This window comes from Gadus chalcogrammus, chromosome 10 (genome assembly GCF_026213295.1).
Source record: "Gadus chalcogrammus isolate NIFS_2021 chromosome 10, NIFS_Gcha_1.0, whole genome shotgun sequence".
NCBI classification, from domain to species: Eukaryota; Metazoa; Chordata; class Actinopteri; order Gadiformes; family Gadidae; genus Gadus; species Gadus chalcogrammus.
The window spans coordinates 11557491-11574990 of NC_079421.1; the positions used below are offsets into that span (position 1 = coordinate 11557491).

Consider the following 17500-nt stretch of genomic DNA (forward strand, 5'->3'; position numbering starts at 1 on the left):
TAACATCACGGGCGTCAGGTGTACAAACTGGAGGGCCAGAGTCCTGGTGTGTGTCAAGGCTCCACTCAGACGTACCGCCGTCAGTCTGTTGACCAGCAGCTTGACTCTGACTCCGCAGAGCTTCATGGTGTTTAGCCGTGAGGATCATTCTGGCCTCAAGGAGAAGAGGCGATGGATGTGGAGGTACGGGCGTCGTTCAAGACAGACATCCTACTGAATATCTGAGGGACTCTCTGTACTCTTGCCGAATTTGGATGGAATTAAAGAAAACCCTGTTTTGAAAAGAAGGTAAAGGCTCCCTTCAGACCTCTGTTCATATTTAAAGTCTCCGTTCAGTCTAATAAAACACATCGCTCCCCAGACCTGAACTCTTTCCGCTGGCGCTGCTGTTTTACTTTAAATCATAAGACGGTGAGGCTCAGTCCCTCAAATCAAACGCAGATAGAACTACACACACACACACACCACACACACGCACACACACACACACAACACATATTACACAACACCACTCACACATACCACACAGCCACTCCACACAACACCACACAACACCACACATACACACATACACCCACCAACACCACACACACAACACACGACACCACACACGCACACCACACACACACACACCACACACTCACACCACACACTCACACACCACAAACACACACCTCACGCATGTCCGTGATAATGTTTGACTTTGACTTGGTTCGTCTGAGTCTCTGACTTCAGCGCGTGGCGACGGCAGAGCCTGGTAACGGACGGACGTCTGTGTGTTCAGTACTTACCACCACGTGGGAGTTAATTATTTCCTTTAATTAGACGTCATTAGTTGTGTTGAATTAAAGATTAAGCTGCTTGATGGCATCGGTCTTGCTGGTGGCAGCACCTGTTCTGAGGACTCTTATTTTGAAGGCAGGCGGAAATATTCTGCGCTCTACAAATAAAAGTACAATTAGGTAGTATCAAGATTTAGTTGGTCTCTTTGTTGAGGCTCAGTATTTAGCAGGATCTTCTGGTTGTGTCGCTGTTTCATGGCTCCCTATTTAACAGGATGTGTGGGTGGGGTCTCTGTGTGGAGGCTCAGTATTTAAACGGATGTGTAGGTTTGGTCTCTGTTGAGAGGCTCAGTATATAGCAGGATGTTCTGATTGTTTGTCAATGTTGAGGCTCAGTATTTAGCAGGACGTGTAGGTTACGTCTCTGTTACGAGGCTCAGTATTCACCAGGATGTGCTGGTTGTGCCTCTGTTTCAAGGCTCAGTACTTAACAGAATGTGTAGGTTGGGTCTCTGTGTTGAGGCTCAGTATCTAGCAGGATGTGTGTATCTGGGTTCAGGCATCCAGCTATTTTTTCATCTTTCTCATCCCATGATTGACGTCCTCACGCTTTAAACAATGTGCCGATCCGGTGTGACGCCCCTTGCGGTGCAGAGGTGTGGAGGGGGGGGAACACCTTATCAGCAGCTGTCGTGTTCAATTCATCAGACTCTGCCCTGCTGGGCACCCCTCCCCCCCCCCCTCTCCTCGGGCTGTGATGGCCCGCTGAATCACAGCGCTGTGGTTAGGAGATAGCGGATGGCAGAGTGACGGCTGGGATCAGTTTGTTACCTGGGGACCAGGGACTACTGAGGAGAGGCCAGGACACAGACCAGGTTCTACTGCTTCAGGATCCATGTGATTCAAGATGGAGACTCAGAGCAAAGGTCCAGGCCTCATTCTGCTGTCACTATGTGAAGCTTTGATAAGGGAAGGTTTGTTACAGTGGGTGTGTTCCTATTGGTGGATAATATACTGGTCATAGTGTAGGTGTGTTCCTATCGGTTGATGATATACTGGTCACACAGTAGTTGTGTTCTTATGATAGGTACTTAGTGAGTGTGTTCTAGATGTTCTGGCTCTAGATGAGTGTGTTCTAGACGTTCTGGTTCTAAATTAGCGTCATTGAGACGTTCTAAGTGAGTGTGATCCATACGTTCTGGTTCTAAGTGAGTGTGTTCTAGACGTTCTGGTTCTAAGTGGGTGTGTTCTAGACCTCCTAAGTGAGTGTGATCTATACGTTCTGGTTCTAAGTGAGTGTGCTCTAGACATTCTGGTTCTAAGTGAGCATGTTCTAGCCGTCCTAAGTGAGTGTGTTCTAGACGTTCTAAGTGAGCGTGTTCTAGACGTTCTGGTTCTAAGTGAGTGTGTTCTAGACGTTCTAAGTGAGCGTGTTCTAGACGTTCTGGTTCTAAGTGAGTGTGTTCTAGGCGTCCTAAGTGAGTGTTTTCTGGACATTCTGGTTCTAAGTGAGCGTGTTCTAGACGTTCTAAGTGAGTGTGTTCTGGATTTTCTGGGTGAGTGTCTCCATGTGTGGACGTGTTCTGGCTGCTCAGACTGGATGAGGAGTGTCTGAGTGGCTGCGTGTCTGCGTGGGCTCGCTTCTCTCCAGAGCACCCTCCTGTATCCCTGGCCGGTTGTCATGGCAGCAGCAGCTGGGTGCTGTGGTGATGTTGTGGATGTGAGGACCCAGCTCCATCAGGGTGCTCTGGTGTTTCCAGGGAAAGGTCAGCAGCCCTACTGTACCTGGATTACAGCACAGGGGTGCGGTCAGGAATCCAGTGGTAGGGCAGCTGGGACGGACTGAGGGCCAGGCCAGGACATCATGGTACTGACTACATGGTGCTGACAGCATTACAGACGTCTGTATGTCTATCTTACTACATACAGTATTGGGGACGTCTGTATGTATATCTTACTACATACAGCATTACAGACGTCTGTATGTATATCTTACTACATACAGTATTGGAGACGTCTGTATTTCTATCTTACTACATACAGTATTACAGACGTCTGTATGTCTATCTTATTACATACAGTATTACAGGCGTATGTATGTACATCTTACTACATGCTTACAGATAGTATTAAGGGTATTAAGTATGCATATCCTGTCATGGACATAATTCCTCTCTATTCCATCGGCACAGAGACTTCAGACTTTACCTGGGTGGGGCCTATTAGGGTGGTGGTGTTGTACATTAGGGTCGAAGTGTACATTAGGGTGGTGGTGGGGTACATTAGGGTGGTGGTGTTGTACATTAGGGTGGTGGTGGGGTACATTAGGGTGGTGGTGGGGTACATTAGGGTGCCGGTGTTGTACATTAGGGTGGTGGTGGGTACATTAGGGTGGTGGTGGGGTACATTAGGGTGGTGGTGGGTACATTAGGGTGGTGGTGTTGTACATGGTACATTAGGGTGGTGGTGTTGTACATTAGGGTGGTGGTGGGTACATTAGGGTGGTGGTGTTGTACATTAGGGTGGTGGTGGGGTACATTAGGGTGTTGGTGTTGTACATTAGGGTGGTGGTGGGTACATTAGGGTGGTGGTGTTGTACATTAGGGTGGTGGTGGGGTACATTAGGGTGGTGGTGTTGTACATTAGGGTGGTGGTGGGTACATTAGGGTGGTGGTGTTGTACATTAGGGTGTTGGTGTTGTACATTAGGGTGGTGGTGTTGTACATTAGGGTGGTGGTGTTGTACATTAGGGTGGTGGTGTTGTACATTAGTGTTGTGGTGGGGTACATTAGGGTGGTGGTGTTGTACATTAGGGTGGTGGTGGGGTACATTAGGGTGGTGGTGTTGTACATTACTACATACATTTTACATTAGGGCGGTGTTGTCCATTAGGATGGTGTTGTACATTAGGGTGTTGGTGGGGTATATTAGGGTGGTGTTGTACATAAGGGTGGTGTTGATGTACATTAGGGTGGTGGTACATTAGGAACACTTCAAGCGATGGATTAATTCAGCTGGAGGATGAATAGAGGGGGCACATGACCCACTTTAAAGATGCAAGCGTTCAGTTTCCATGGCAACCCCCCTCCTCCCTGGTCCTCCATCTCTTTGCCTTCGCTGGAGAGAGGTGGCTACACATCCTTATTGATGACCACTAAAGACTTCTTTTTATTTCATATTCAATAAAAATACGACCAGATAATTATCTGGAGATTTGTTCTAGAGAGGATGTGTAGCCTCCTCTCTCCAGCGAAGGCAAAGTGATATATAATATAGTATATAGCTGTGTGTATATCTATATCTATATCTATATCTATAGATATAGATAGATAGATAGATATATAGATACATATAGTGTAAAGTGTTCAGGCTGCTTCTCCTCCTCCATGTAGGAGAAGCAGCCTAAACACTGTTGAGCCTGTTTGGGAGGAGCTTAGTGGCTGGTGTGTTTCAAATGTCTACCGATGTAAGAGCAACACAGCACTGTGTGTGTGTGTGTGTGTGTGTGTGTGTGTGTGTGTGTGTGTGCGTGCGTGCGTGCGTGCGTGCGTGCGTGCGTGCGTGCGTGCGTGCGTGCGTGCGTGCGTGCGTGCGTGCGTGCGTGCGTGCGTGCGTGCGTGCGTGCGTGCGTGCGTGCGTGCGTGCGTGCGTGCGTGCGTGCGTGCGTGGCGTGGCGTGGCGTGGCGTGGCGTGCGTGGCGTGGCGTGGCGTTCTGTTGGTGAGGTAGAGAACCTCCTGACGTTCTGTTGGTGAGGTAGAGAACCTCCTGACGTTCTGTTGGTGAGGTAGAGAACCTCCTGACGTTCTGTTGGTGGAGAATCTCCTGACGTTCTGTTGGTGAGGTAGAGAACCTCCTGAGAACAACCCCCCCGCCTAGGGTCAGGTGGGGGGAGAAGAACGAAACATTATAAGTGATTTGTGGATAGGGCTGGTCATTAGGCAATCGAGTCGTTTATTGCTTCAAGGTGTGTGTGTGTGTGTGTGTGTGTGTGTGTGTGTGTGTGTGTGTGTGTGTGTGTGTGTGTGTGTGTGTGTGTGTGTGTGTGTGTGTGTGTGTGTGTGTGTGTGTGTGTGTGTGCCTGCATGTCTGTGTGCATGTGTGCGTGTGTGTGCTCGTGCATGTGCGTGTGTGTGTGTGTCTGTGTTTGTGTGTGTGTGTGTGTTTGTTTGCGCCTGCGTGGGCATGTTTGATCCTCTTCAACACCGTGTCTTTGACATTGTGTGTCCTTTGTACTGACCAGGGCTCCTTGTTAATTAGGAAACCAAACGTCCATCCTGACATTAATAGAACAACACCTCAGAGGCCCCCCTCCCCCCAGAACCCCTCCTCCATGAATGCCTTCCCCCAGACCCTCCCAGAACCCCTCCTAGACCCTCACAGACCCCCTCCTCCAAGACCCTAGCAGACCCCCTCCTCCTAGACCCTCACAGACCCCCTCCTCCAAGACCCTAGCAGACCCCCACCTCCAAGACCCTCACAGACCCCCTCCTCCAAGACCCTAGCAGACCCCCTCCTCCTACACCCTCACAGACCCTCTCCTCCTAGACCCTCACAGACCCCCTCCCAGGCCCCGAGACCCCCTCCTCCCAGACCCCCTCACCCCCTCCAAGACCCTCACAGGCCCCCTCCTCCCAGACCCCCTCCTCCAAGACCCTCACAGACCCCCTCCGCCAAGACCCTCACAGACCCCCTCCCAGACCCCCCCCTCCCAGACCCTCCCAGACCCCCTCAACCCCTCCCAGACCCTCCCAGAACCCCTCCCAGACCCTTACAGACCCCCTCCTCCCAGACCCCCTCCTCCCAGACCCCTTCCTCCCAGAACCCCTTCTACACCCTCACAGACCCCCTCCTCCCAGACCCTCCCAGACCCTCCCAGACCCCCTCCCAGATTCCCTCCCAGACCCTCCAAGACCCCCTCTTAGACCCTCCCAGACCCCCTCCCAGACCCCCTCCCAGACCCCCTCCTCCCAGAACCCCTCCTAGACCCCGAGACCCTTGGCCTCTCCCGTGGCCCCAGAAGGAGGCCCCAGAAGGAGGCCCCAGAAGGTGGCCCCAGAAGGAGGCCCCATAAGGAGGCCAGCTAAGTGGGACGGTGGTTATTTTCAGCTCCGTGTTCCTCCGGTAACCTTGGAGCATCTAGGAGCTGGAGGAGGTTCAGCTGAAGGGTGGACCTCGCCTCGTCTTTGGGAGGAGATGGAGCAGTGGCGGCACTCCGTCACTGGGAGGAGATGTAGCAGGAGGTTCGGCTGATGGGTGGAACTCACTCCTGGGGGCTTTAGGAGTTGTGTAGGAGGAGAGGCTGGACCTCCCTCGTGGAGGAGCAGGCTTTAGGAGAGATGTGGGAGGAGAGGGTGTGTCCTTTTCTCCTGGCTCCACCAGTCATGGGAACGGCTGCTTCAGAGGAGGAGACAGGAGGGGCTCTCTGATGGCTGGGGTGGGATTCAAGTCCTCTTGGAGAACATAGAGGGGGAATGGTGATAGAAGATAGAGGGGATAGGTGATAGAGGAAAGAGGGAATAGGGGATAGAAGATAGAGGGATAGGTAATAACGGGGATAAATGGTAGATGGTAGAGCTGGTATATAGAAGAGAAAGATGGGACAAGAGGTGGTGCTCTAAAGATGGGGGCTGTAGCGGAGATGACATGTGGCAGCTGGAGCCAAAGCATTGAAATGAATGTGACCTTTGACCTCTTCCGATTGATTATCTGTGTGACGCTATCTATGGAGATAGCTCCTTTCCCCTGCTCCGTACACTCTCCTCTCTGTCTCTCTCCACTTATTTTCTCCTCTCCCCCCTCCTCCTCCCCCTCCTCCTCTCCCTCCTCCTTCTCCCTCCTCCTCCCTCTTCTCCCTCCTGCCCCCCTCCCTCTCCTCCTCTCCCTCCTCCTTCTCCCTCCTCCCCCCTCCTCCTCCCTCTCCTCCTCTCCCTCCTCCTTCTCCCTCCTCCCCCCTCCTCCTCCAACTCCTCCTCCTCTTCCTCCCTCTCGTCCTCCCCCCTCCTCCTCCCTCTCGTCCTCCCCCCTCCTCCTCCCACTCCTCCTCCTCTTCCTCCCTCTCCTCCTCCCCCCTCCTTCCTCGACCTAACAAAACATTGAGGTGTTAATTATCCATCCTCTTAGTTGTCACGTTTCCGTGGCGATCAAATCATACCAGCTGCAGCATTATGGATCTCTCCTGATGACATCACAGCTCCTTAATCACCGTGACAACATTCGGACTGCTCATTAATATTCGTTGCGGCGGGTCTTGTCTTATCTCAGCGTGAGTTGTGGACGAACAGAGATCAGCGCTCTGCTCATTATGGAGCGCTGCTCACTGGAACAGATCCTCACTGAGCTCAGTGTTCAGAACACCAACACACTCACACTGGCACACACAAACACACACACAGCCACACACAAAGTGACACATGCACACACACACACACACACACACACACACACTGACACACACACACACACACGCAGCCACACACAAAGTGACACACGCACACACACACACACACACACACACACACACACACACACACACACACACACTGACACACACACAGACACAAACACACACACACACTGACACACACACACGCACACACAAACACACACAGGAACAGCCTTGTCTTGTTCTGACACTGTTGGATACTACTCATGAGGATTTCCGTTATCTCTGTTGTCTCTCAACATTCCCCACGAAGACTGTATCCTGCAGTTAACAGGAAGGAGTCGAGAGCCGTCCCGACGCTGGTCTGCCAGACCCCATGAGCAGCCTGGTCTCTGACCGACTGGATAATGAGACCTTCCAGTCCGGAGGAGCAGCCTGGTCTACTCTCTACCCTCCTCTACTCTACTCTCTACTCTCTACTCTACTCTACTCTACTCTACTCTACTCTACTCTACTCTACTCTACTCTACTCTACTCTACTCTACTCTACTCTCTACTCTACCCTCTGCTCCCTACACTCTACCCTCCTCTACTCTACTCTCTATTCTACTCTCTACTCTACTCTACTCTCTGCTCCCTACTCTGTACCCTCCTATACTCTACTCTCTACTCTACTCTCTACTCTACTCTACTCTCTGCTCCCTACTCTGTACCCTCCTATACTCTTCTCTACTCTACTCTACTCTACTCTCTGCTCAACTCTACTCTCTGCTCTCTACTCTTTACTCTAGTCTCTGCCTCTCTACTCTACTCTCTACTCTCTACTATATTCTCTGCTCTACTCTTTAGTCTACTCTATACTCTAGTCTCTACTATACTCTCTGCTCTCTACTCTACTCTCTACTCTTCTCTCTATCGGTCTAAAGGGTTGAGTTCTAGTGTTGCTCTTTGTTGAGCAGAGCTTGGTGTGATCTGACGGCTCCAGTCCTCTACTGACGCCCAGCCAATCAGAGCGCAGCCCCAGGCGCCCCCTGGGGCTCCGTGTTGGGTCTCAGACTGTGGTGGTGGGGGAGCATGAGCTGACTGTGATCCGAGCCGCGGAGGCCAGGAGAGTGCCACGTCTACGCAGCTCAGAGCTCCTCTGTCGCCGGGATTATTCAAAGCAGCTCCCAGCGCTCCTCAGAGAACCGCGTGTCATTAGGACGTAAACACCTTCCAGCACATCGGCTGATTATACACACATTACCACATGATGGAGAACATCGGATCAGAACCAGCCCCGGGTGGGGGGACTAGACCCAAGGCAGTGGGCTCTCTGAGCCCAGAACACCTCGTGTGTTTACCTCTTTGTCTTTCTGACAATCAGCCGTTCTATTTCTACCTTGATGTGTCGCTCTGTCTCTAGCTGTGTGGTTGTTGACGTGGCCCCGGCTGTACCAGCATGTTAGCATCACAGTGGTGTGTCCTGAGGAACCGGCCTCAGTGTCCAGAGTTTAGAGAGAGTTTGAAAGGAAGCCTTGTTCAGTCTGTCCTCATGGGTGTAGCACCAGGACTCTGACACATTGCCGCAAAGTCTAAGCAGAACGCTGAAGACGATGGAGGGTTAGGGGGCATAGCACCGCAGGACAGCTCTCTGTATCAAAGAAACCTCTCTGTACAACGCTCTGAATCAAGGACAGCTCTCTGTATCAAGGATACCTCTCTGTATCAAGGATACCTCTCTGTATAAAGGACAACGCTCTGTATCAAGGACACCTCTCTGTACACCTCTCTGTATCAAGGACACCTCTCTGTACACCTCTCTGTATCAAGGACACCTCTCTGTATACCTCTCTGTACAACTCTCTGTATCAAGGACTCCTCTCTGTACACCTCTCTGTATCAAGGACACCTCTCTGTACACCTCTCTGTACAACTCTCTGTATCAAGGACACCTCTCTGTACAACTCTCTGTATCAAGGACAACTCTCTGTACACCTCTCTGTATCAAGGACAGCTCTCAGCGGCACATACATGTTGATACATGTTGTCCTCTACATGTTGTTCTCTACATACATTGTGATACATGTTGTTCTCGTCATACTGTACATGTTGTCCTCTACATGTTGTTCTCTAAATACAAATGAGTGGAGCAACGGATCACGGATTACCCGTGATCCGTACGGATCAACTCTCACGGTTCGGGACGCAAGTGATCCGCGGATTGGCTTTGCAAAAACAAAAACAAAAAAGTTGTCCGTTCACGTGATCGGCGCATGTTTAAAGGACAATTCCGGTATATAGCACATTGATCCCCCTTTCTGGTTTGTCTAGGATGAAAGATAGTGGTTGACACCAAAAGGTTGACTATTGGTCCCGTCTCAGGTTTTATTTGGGATTTTGTAAATCCCATTTAACCGGAACCGGAAACAGATATGAGGCTGTTTATGTTTGGTTTTAGTCTTTTCGCTCGGTTCTCCGTCTCAACAGTAGGGCTAGAACCGAGCGAAAAGACTACAAACAGCCCCCCTTTCCGTTTCCGGTCGCTGAGCAATGAGTTTTTCCAACAGAAAATAATGGATTTACAAAATGCCAAATAAAACACGACAGATACTGTATTTCGCTAGGATATTTGATGGAACAAAAGATGAGGATGTCTGCATTGCCTGGGGAGAGTGTAGACTCTACACTCTCCCCAGGCAATGCAGACATCCTCATCTTTTTGAAAAGGAATTTAGAGTTGGAAACTCAGGTCTGCTATGCTTCCTTTGGACACAGGTTTATTATTTTATTTACTATCCATGTTTAAAATAAGAAGGATAAATGCTTCAGTTTGCACTTTTTATTGTTTTCAAATATTGAATCTATACATTGGAAGGACATCTTGATTTAAGTTTTTATTTGTGTCGACACAAGCTATGTTTTTAAATATGCTTAAAGGAAAGAGGATTATTACCAAATTTTTCACATTATTTGCTTTTTACACATTTGAAGGTTTTATTTGAAGTCACATTTGTGTTGTTGATCCGAAAATGATCTGACCCGTGACCCAAAAACCGTGACATGACCCGAACCGCGAGTTTTGCGAGCCGTTGCACCCCTAATACATGTTGAGACATGTTGGCCTCTACATACATGTTGATTCATGTTGCCCTCTCCCTCCATGTTCCCCTGTCCAGTTGCTCTGTAGCAGCACATTCCGCGGTGCTGAGATGCTGACACCACTTAAGGGAAGGGGGCTTCAGCCGTCTAATGGATGGACCCTAGTGTCAGCAGGCCCATCTCAACAGGGTGTAGGGGAGGATGACATACACCGTGGGACACTCCCCCCTGGTCAATCACTCTGATTAACTCACCCCTGATCAATATGCATTAACAAGCAGCAGCGCATCTCCGGATCTCAGGCCAGCGTGGAGAACCGGCCTCCATAACCGCATCACTTAGTCCATCGATACGGCCTCTACCAAGACTTTCTCGTCTCCGTCTGAGCAGGACCTTCTCGCAGGATCGGGAGGGGTGAGGGTTTAGGGGCTGGTCCGCAGTCCTCTCGGTAGGAGACCAGCGCTCCCCGGGGGACGTTGGTCAGGACGTCCTGATAACCAACCGGGACCACAGCTCCTCTGGTGGCCACAGACCACTTTAATAAAGTCTTTCATTCAGGCACAGAGACCACGTTCCAGTGTGTTTATATATCTATATATATATCATATCACAGCTTCTGGGAAAGAGGCTGCTGTTAAAATGGAAAAACAGAACTAATGAGAACCAGTCACAGTAATATATCATAAAAATATATCAATAAATGTAAGCCATCAGTGCCCCAACTCAAAGGGGTTCTGTGTCGTCCCGGTCTGACTGGTTCTCTGTTCTCTGTAATAGGTTCTGTGTGGTCTGACTGGTTCTCTGTTCTCTGTGTTAGGTTCTCCTGGTCTGACTGGTTCTCTGTTCTCTGTGTTAGGTTATCCTGGTCTGACTGGTTCTCTGTTCTCTGTAACAGGTTATCCTGGTCTGACTGGTTCTCTGTTCTCTGTAACAGGTTCTGTGTCCTCCCCCGCTGACTGGTTCTCTGTTCTCTGTAACAGGTTCTCCTGGTCTGACTGGTTCTCTGTTCTCTGCAACAGGTTCTGTGTCCTCCCGGTCTGACCGGTTCTCTGTTCTCTGTATTAGCTTCTCCTGGTCTGACTGGTTCTCTGTCCTCTGTCCAGTCTGCTCCCAGTACGCCCGGGGCGTGTACGCCATCTTCGGCTTCTACGATAAGAAGAGTGTGAACACCATCACGTCGTTCTGCGGGACACTGCACGTGTCCTTCATCACGCCCAGCTTCCCTCTGGACGGCACCCAGCAGTTCATCCTGCAGATGAGACCCGACATCAAAGGCCCCCTGCTGAGCCTCATCGAGTACTACAAGTGGGACAAGTTCGCCTACCTCTACGACAGCGACCGAGGTAGGACTTTCTGCCTGTCTGTCTGTCTGCCTTCCTGCCTGTCTGTCTGTCTGTCTGTCTGTCTGTCTGTCTGTCTGTCTGCCTTCCTGCCAGTCTGTCTGTCTGTCTGTCTGTCTGTCTGTCTGTCTGTCTGTCTGTCCGTCCGTCCGTCCGTCCGTCCGTCCGTCCGTCCGTCCGTCCGTCCGTCCGTCCGTCCGTCCGTCCGTCCGTCTGTCCGTCTGTCTGTCTGCGTGTCTGTCTGTCTGTCTGTCTGTCTGTCTGTCTGCCTGCCTGTCTGTCTGTCTCTCTATCTGTCTGTCTGTCTGTCTGCCTGTCTGTCTGTCTGTTTCTCTATCTGTCTGTCTGTCTGCCTGTCTGTCTCTATCTATTTGTCTATCTGTCTGACTGCCTGCCTGTCTACCTGTCTGTCTATCTGCCTGCCTGTCTGTCTGCCTGCCTCTCTGTCTGTCTGTCTGTCTTTCTGTCTGTCTCCTGCCCAGTGTGATAGATACCGTGGTCATGCTGTAGGTGTTGAAGGTTGTGTTCATTGTTGTTTGAGACCCCAGTGGCTCTTGGGTAATGCGCTCTAGAAGTCACAACCTCGTGGACATGACGTAACGTTTACCTTCAACCTGAAACCAGTTTGTTCAAACGCAGATGCACCGCACACATGTAGGGAAAACAGAGGTTACCAGAAGGAACTTTATCAGAAGGTTTTACATCTTTGTGTTGTTATATTCAATCTGAATAAATAGCAAAGAGACATTGTGCACACTAGCTCAGATATTGCTACAATTACTGTAGTATTACTGTAGTATTCAATTCAATTTAATTAAATTCAATTCAATTCAATTCAATTCAATTCAATTCAATTCAATTCAATTCAATTCAATTCAATTCAATTCAATTCAATTCAATCCTCAATTGCCCCCTGGGGACAAATAAAGTTTTTTTGAATTTTGAATTTGAATTTGTATAACTGTAATATTACGGTAGTATAACTGAACTTTTACTTTAGTATAACTGCCCCATTGAGTAATTGGATTGACGAAGCTGCTGACTGAACAGCTTTCAACCAACAGTAAATCACTAGTGAATGTATCAGGCTCTCCCTCCCGTTACAAACTGGAGTTTAAACGTGTCCAACAGCACAATCACCAGAAGACACAACACCACCATAACCCCTGGCTACTGGTGCCTAACCCTTTAAGTATATAGGTTGTATAGTAGATTGTGAAATAAATATTTGATATTTTTACAAGATTATAGTACAGCATGCAGTTACAGTATAGTCTATATGTTGGGTAGGAGATTGTACAGTATACAGTACAGTATACAGTATAGTATATATGTTGGTTAGGAGATAGTACAGTAAACACAGTATACAGTAAATATGTTGGGTAGGAGATTGTAGACGAGTGTACAGTATATAGTTTAAAGTTCAGTATTCGGTATATAGTAGAGTATACAGTATACAGTTTATATGTTGGGTAAGTGATAGTACAGTATACAGTATACAGTTAAGTATATGTATTGGGTGGGAGATAGTACAGTATACAATATACAATATACAGTATATAGTACAGTATGTATGGTGGGTAGGAGATGGTACAGTAAACAAATAAAACAGTATACAGTATAATATAAATCTCGGGTCGGAGATAGTACAGTAAACACAGTATACAGTACAGTATACAATATACAGTACAGTATATATATGTTGGGTTGAAGATAGTGCATAAACAGTATCCAGTACAGTATGTTGATCAGTAGAATACAGTTTCCAGTACACACAGTACACAGTTTAGTTGGTTTCTAGGCGGTAACCAGGAAGTATACTAGGTTGTTTAGCTTCATGCTAACGCTACGCACATCTTATTGCTATCGCTATGCGCGGCTGAGGGTCTCCCTGTTGCCATGACCCCATCCCGGAGCGTCATGTTAATTAGGTCAATGGCATCCCTCTCGTTCCCGTGGCAACTGCACTCTGGTGGCCTGGTGCTCTGTGTAGAGATATGCATATACCTACAATGTATATATATATATATATATATATATATATATACTGTATGTATGTATGTATGTATGTATGTATGTATGTATGTATGTATGTATGTATGTATGTATGTATGTATGTATGTATGTATGTAAGTATGTATGTATGTATGTATGTATGTATGTATGTATGTATGTATGTATGTATGTATGTATGTATGTATGTATGTATGTATGTATGTATGTATGTATGTATGTATGTATGTATGTATGTATGTATGTATGTATGTATGTATATTTACAGAATATGTATGTATATATGTATATGTATAGACACATAGACACACATGGAGGGAGAGAGACAGAATGAGGGAGGGAGAAAGAGAGAGAGGAAGGGGGAGAGAGAGAGAGAGAGAGAGAGTGAGGGAGGGAGAGAGAGAGACAGAGTGAGGGAGGGAGGGAGGGAGGGAGGGAGAGAGAGAGAGTGAGAGAGAATTGAATAGAGAGGGAGCGAGAGAGATGAGCGTGGAAGAGAGGTGAAGAGAGAGATGGGGGAGGCATGAGGAGTGATGGGGGGGTTAGAGTGGGTGTGTGAAGAAGAGAAGACCGATGTCCTGATCGCAGTAATCTACAGACCACCGTTTCCTGTCAGGTTTATAGTGACGAGGTTGTGATATATATATATATATATATATAAACAAGAGAAACCACATAACCATGGTTGTTCAGTTGGATTGAGAACAGATCTGGTGTGAGTCTGCTCCCCTCCTCCCGTTCTGCACTTACAAAGGTCTTGCCTCTAGTGAACGTCCTGCCTCTAGTGGAGGTCTGCCCCCTAGTGAAGGTCTGGCCTCTAGTAAAGGTCTGGCCTCTAGTGAAGGTCCTGCCTCTAGTGGAGGTCTGGCCTCTAGTGAAGGTCTGGCCTCTAGTGAAGGTCCTGCCTCTAGTGGAGGTCTGGCCTCTAGTGAAGGTCCTGCCTCTAGTGGAGGTCTGGCCTCTAGTGAAGGTACTGCCTCTAGTGGAGGTCTGGCCTCTAGTGAAGGTCCTCTCTCTAGTGGAGGTCTGGCCTCTAGTGAAGGTCCAGCCTCTAGTCCATTACCTGGAGCTCCAGCCTCTAGAGGACCTGCGCCTGGTCCTTGCCCCCCGGGGGAGGAGCTGCTCCTGGCCCTTGCCCCCCGGGGTAGGAGCTGGTCCTGGCCCTGGCCCCCTCAGAGAAGGACCTGCTCCTGGCCCGGCCCCCCCTGGGAGCTGGTTGGCAGGCAGCAGGTCCCAGGACGCTCCCTGGTTGTGGGGCTCTGGAGGGGCGGCCCTGCATTATTCATGTCCCTGTGAATAGCTTAGCATCATAATAGGAGGGGACTCATGCCTCCGCTCTCATCCAATCACTCAGCCTTATGAGATGGAGGAGGCAATAGCATTGTGTGTGTTTAGACGGGGGGGGGGGGGGGCAGGGGTCAAGGGCGGGGCATGCTTTCAGCTACCTGTGATGTCATTACACGGGTTGTCATGTCTGGTTGTACAGAGGCTGGACTGAAACACGTTTCCTGTTCCACCAGACAGATTCCTCATGTAACCCTCATGTCATCCCCTGATGACCTAATACTCTGATCAGCATATCATGCTATGAGGGCATCATATCATAATTAACATGATGATTACATCACTATGACCTATAGTATAGTACAGTCCTTATATCATCACATTAGATTTCTACATCTAGACCTGTAGTTCTATAGACGCTAACATCTACACCTGTAGTACTATAGACCTGTACATTTAGACCTGTAGTTTTATAGACCTGGACCTGTACATCTAGACCTGTAGTTCTATAGACCTTAACATCTAGACCTGTAGTTCTATAGAGCTGGACCTGTACATCTAGACCTGTAGTTCTATAGCCCGGGACCGGTACAACTAGACCTGTAGTTCTATAGACCTTAACATCTAGACCGGTAGTTCTATAGACCTGGACCTGTACATCTAGACCTGTAGTTCTGTAGACCTGGACCTGTACATCTAGACCTTTAGTTCTATAGACCTTAACATCTAGACCTGTAGTTCTATAGACCTGGACCTGTACATCTAGACCTGTAGTTCTATAGACCTTAACATCTAGACCTGTAGTTCTATAGACCTGGACCTGTACATCTAGACCTGTAGTTCTATAGCCCTGGACCGGTACAACTAGACCTGTAGTTCTATAGACCTTCGATGGTAGGGATTGAGTGTCCATGCGGCCGTGGACAAACCATAATAACCTAACGCCACTAATTGCTACCCATAATTCATTCAGATAAAACACCTCCATTTTCAGGCTGAACTGACTTCAGATCTGCCTCGTCTAGCTGCCAGGTGCTAAATGAACCGTCGCTAACGGCTAATCATAACCAGAGCAGCAGGCCCTAGCAAGGGCAGGAGCAAAGCATGAAGAGAGTTGGAGTTCACAATAGATGTGTTGGTGTGCGATGAACATTAGCTCTGATAAGTAGTAAATGTCCCTCCATGATGTTTGCTGGTTACTGGGAGAGCACTGGCTTTCCTGTTCTCTAACTGGTTATACTGGTCTTACTGGTTATACTGGTCCCCAGCCTCAGCAGCCTGCAGGTAATTCCAGTTCTGGTTCTAACTGTTTCTACTGGTTATAACTGGTCTAACTGGTTCTACTGGTTCTAAGTGGTCTTACTGGTCCCCAGGCCTCAGCACCCTGCAGGTGGTCCTGGTACCGGTTCTACTTGTCTAACTGGTCTTACTGGTCTTACTGGTCTACAGGCCTCAGCACCCTGCAGGTTGTCCTGGACACGGCGGCCGAGAGGAAGTGGCATGTGACGGCCATCAACGTGGGCAACCTGAAGGACGAGAGGAAGGACGAGGCGTACCGCTCGCTGTTCCAGGACCTGGAGACCAAGAAGGAGCGCAGGGTCATCCTGGACTGTGAGCAGGACAAGGTCAAGGACATCATGGAGCAGGTAGGATGAGCCCTCCTGGTGCTGGTAGTAGACCACCTCATGGAGCCGGTAGTAGACCCCGTTCTGGAGCCGGTCGTAGACCACCTCATGGAGCCGGTAGGAGACCCCGTTCTGGAGCCGGTCGTAGACCACCTCATGGAGCCGGTAGGAGACCCCGTTCTGGAGCCGGTAGTAGACCACCTCATGGAGCCGGTAGGAGACCCCGTTCTGGAGTCGGTAGGAGACCACCTCCTGGTGCCGGTAGTAGACCACCTCATGGAGCCGGTAGGAGAGACACCTCACCCTAAGTGCTCCCGACGAGCTGGCTGTCACCTTGCTTGTCTGACTCTGTCGATGCAAACATCTTCCTGTGAATTCAGGAAGCAGTTATTAAGGGCACTGAGTGCAGGGATCTGGAATCAGACCCAGAACCTTTGGGCTGGGAGTCAGCGCCTTTACCGCGAGCGGAATGTCCTTACCCTCCCGAGCTGTACATGAAGAGGCCTCCAGAACCAGCCGGTTCATGTTCTTTGTGATAGTCTGTTGCACCCTGCCGTAGCGACGGAACAGAGAGAGCTTTGGCTCAGGGCTGAACACAAGCGCAGAGCACAGAGAGGCTGATGTTACGCCGTTAAGCCCGTTGACGGCTCTTTGAAGCCCCCTGAATACAGACAGCTCAAACACCATCCTACCTTTCAACCGTCTTAATCTGAGAAGCGGATTATCAAACAGGAATATTCCTGCTGCTTCGGTTGATCCTAGGGTTGCCACCTTGGATTTGGGAAAAAAAGGGACACTCGATCAAATGTTTGGGGCGGAGGGCTCTGCCATTATTACCAGTTCAGACTGACCAATGAACATACAATTCGGACAAAGGAGACGGAAACAAAGTCATGTTAATAAATGTATTCGTTCAGGGGTCACCAGGGTGGATGTACACCAGCAGATAATTTCAGTCCTGCAGCCATGTCAACACACTAGACTAGAACACA

At 49.2% G+C, this 17500-nt stretch overlaps 1 protein-coding gene across 3 annotated transcripts in view; it reads left to right on the forward strand.

Annotated features, from left to right (window-relative positions):
* The window catches only part of gria2b (glutamate receptor, ionotropic, AMPA 2b), a 33889-nt gene that overhangs the window by 4515 nt on the left and 11874 nt on the right, over positions 1-17500 (forward strand). For all 3 annotated transcript variants that reach the window (XM_056600223.1, XM_056600224.1, XM_056600225.1), the window contains exons 3-4: positions 11350-11589; positions 16333-16529. In XM_056600223.1, the coding sequence (XP_056456198.1) occupies positions 11350-11589; positions 16333-16529 (437 nt within the window). The remainder of the gene's footprint in view (positions 1-11349; positions 11590-16332; positions 16530-17500) is intronic.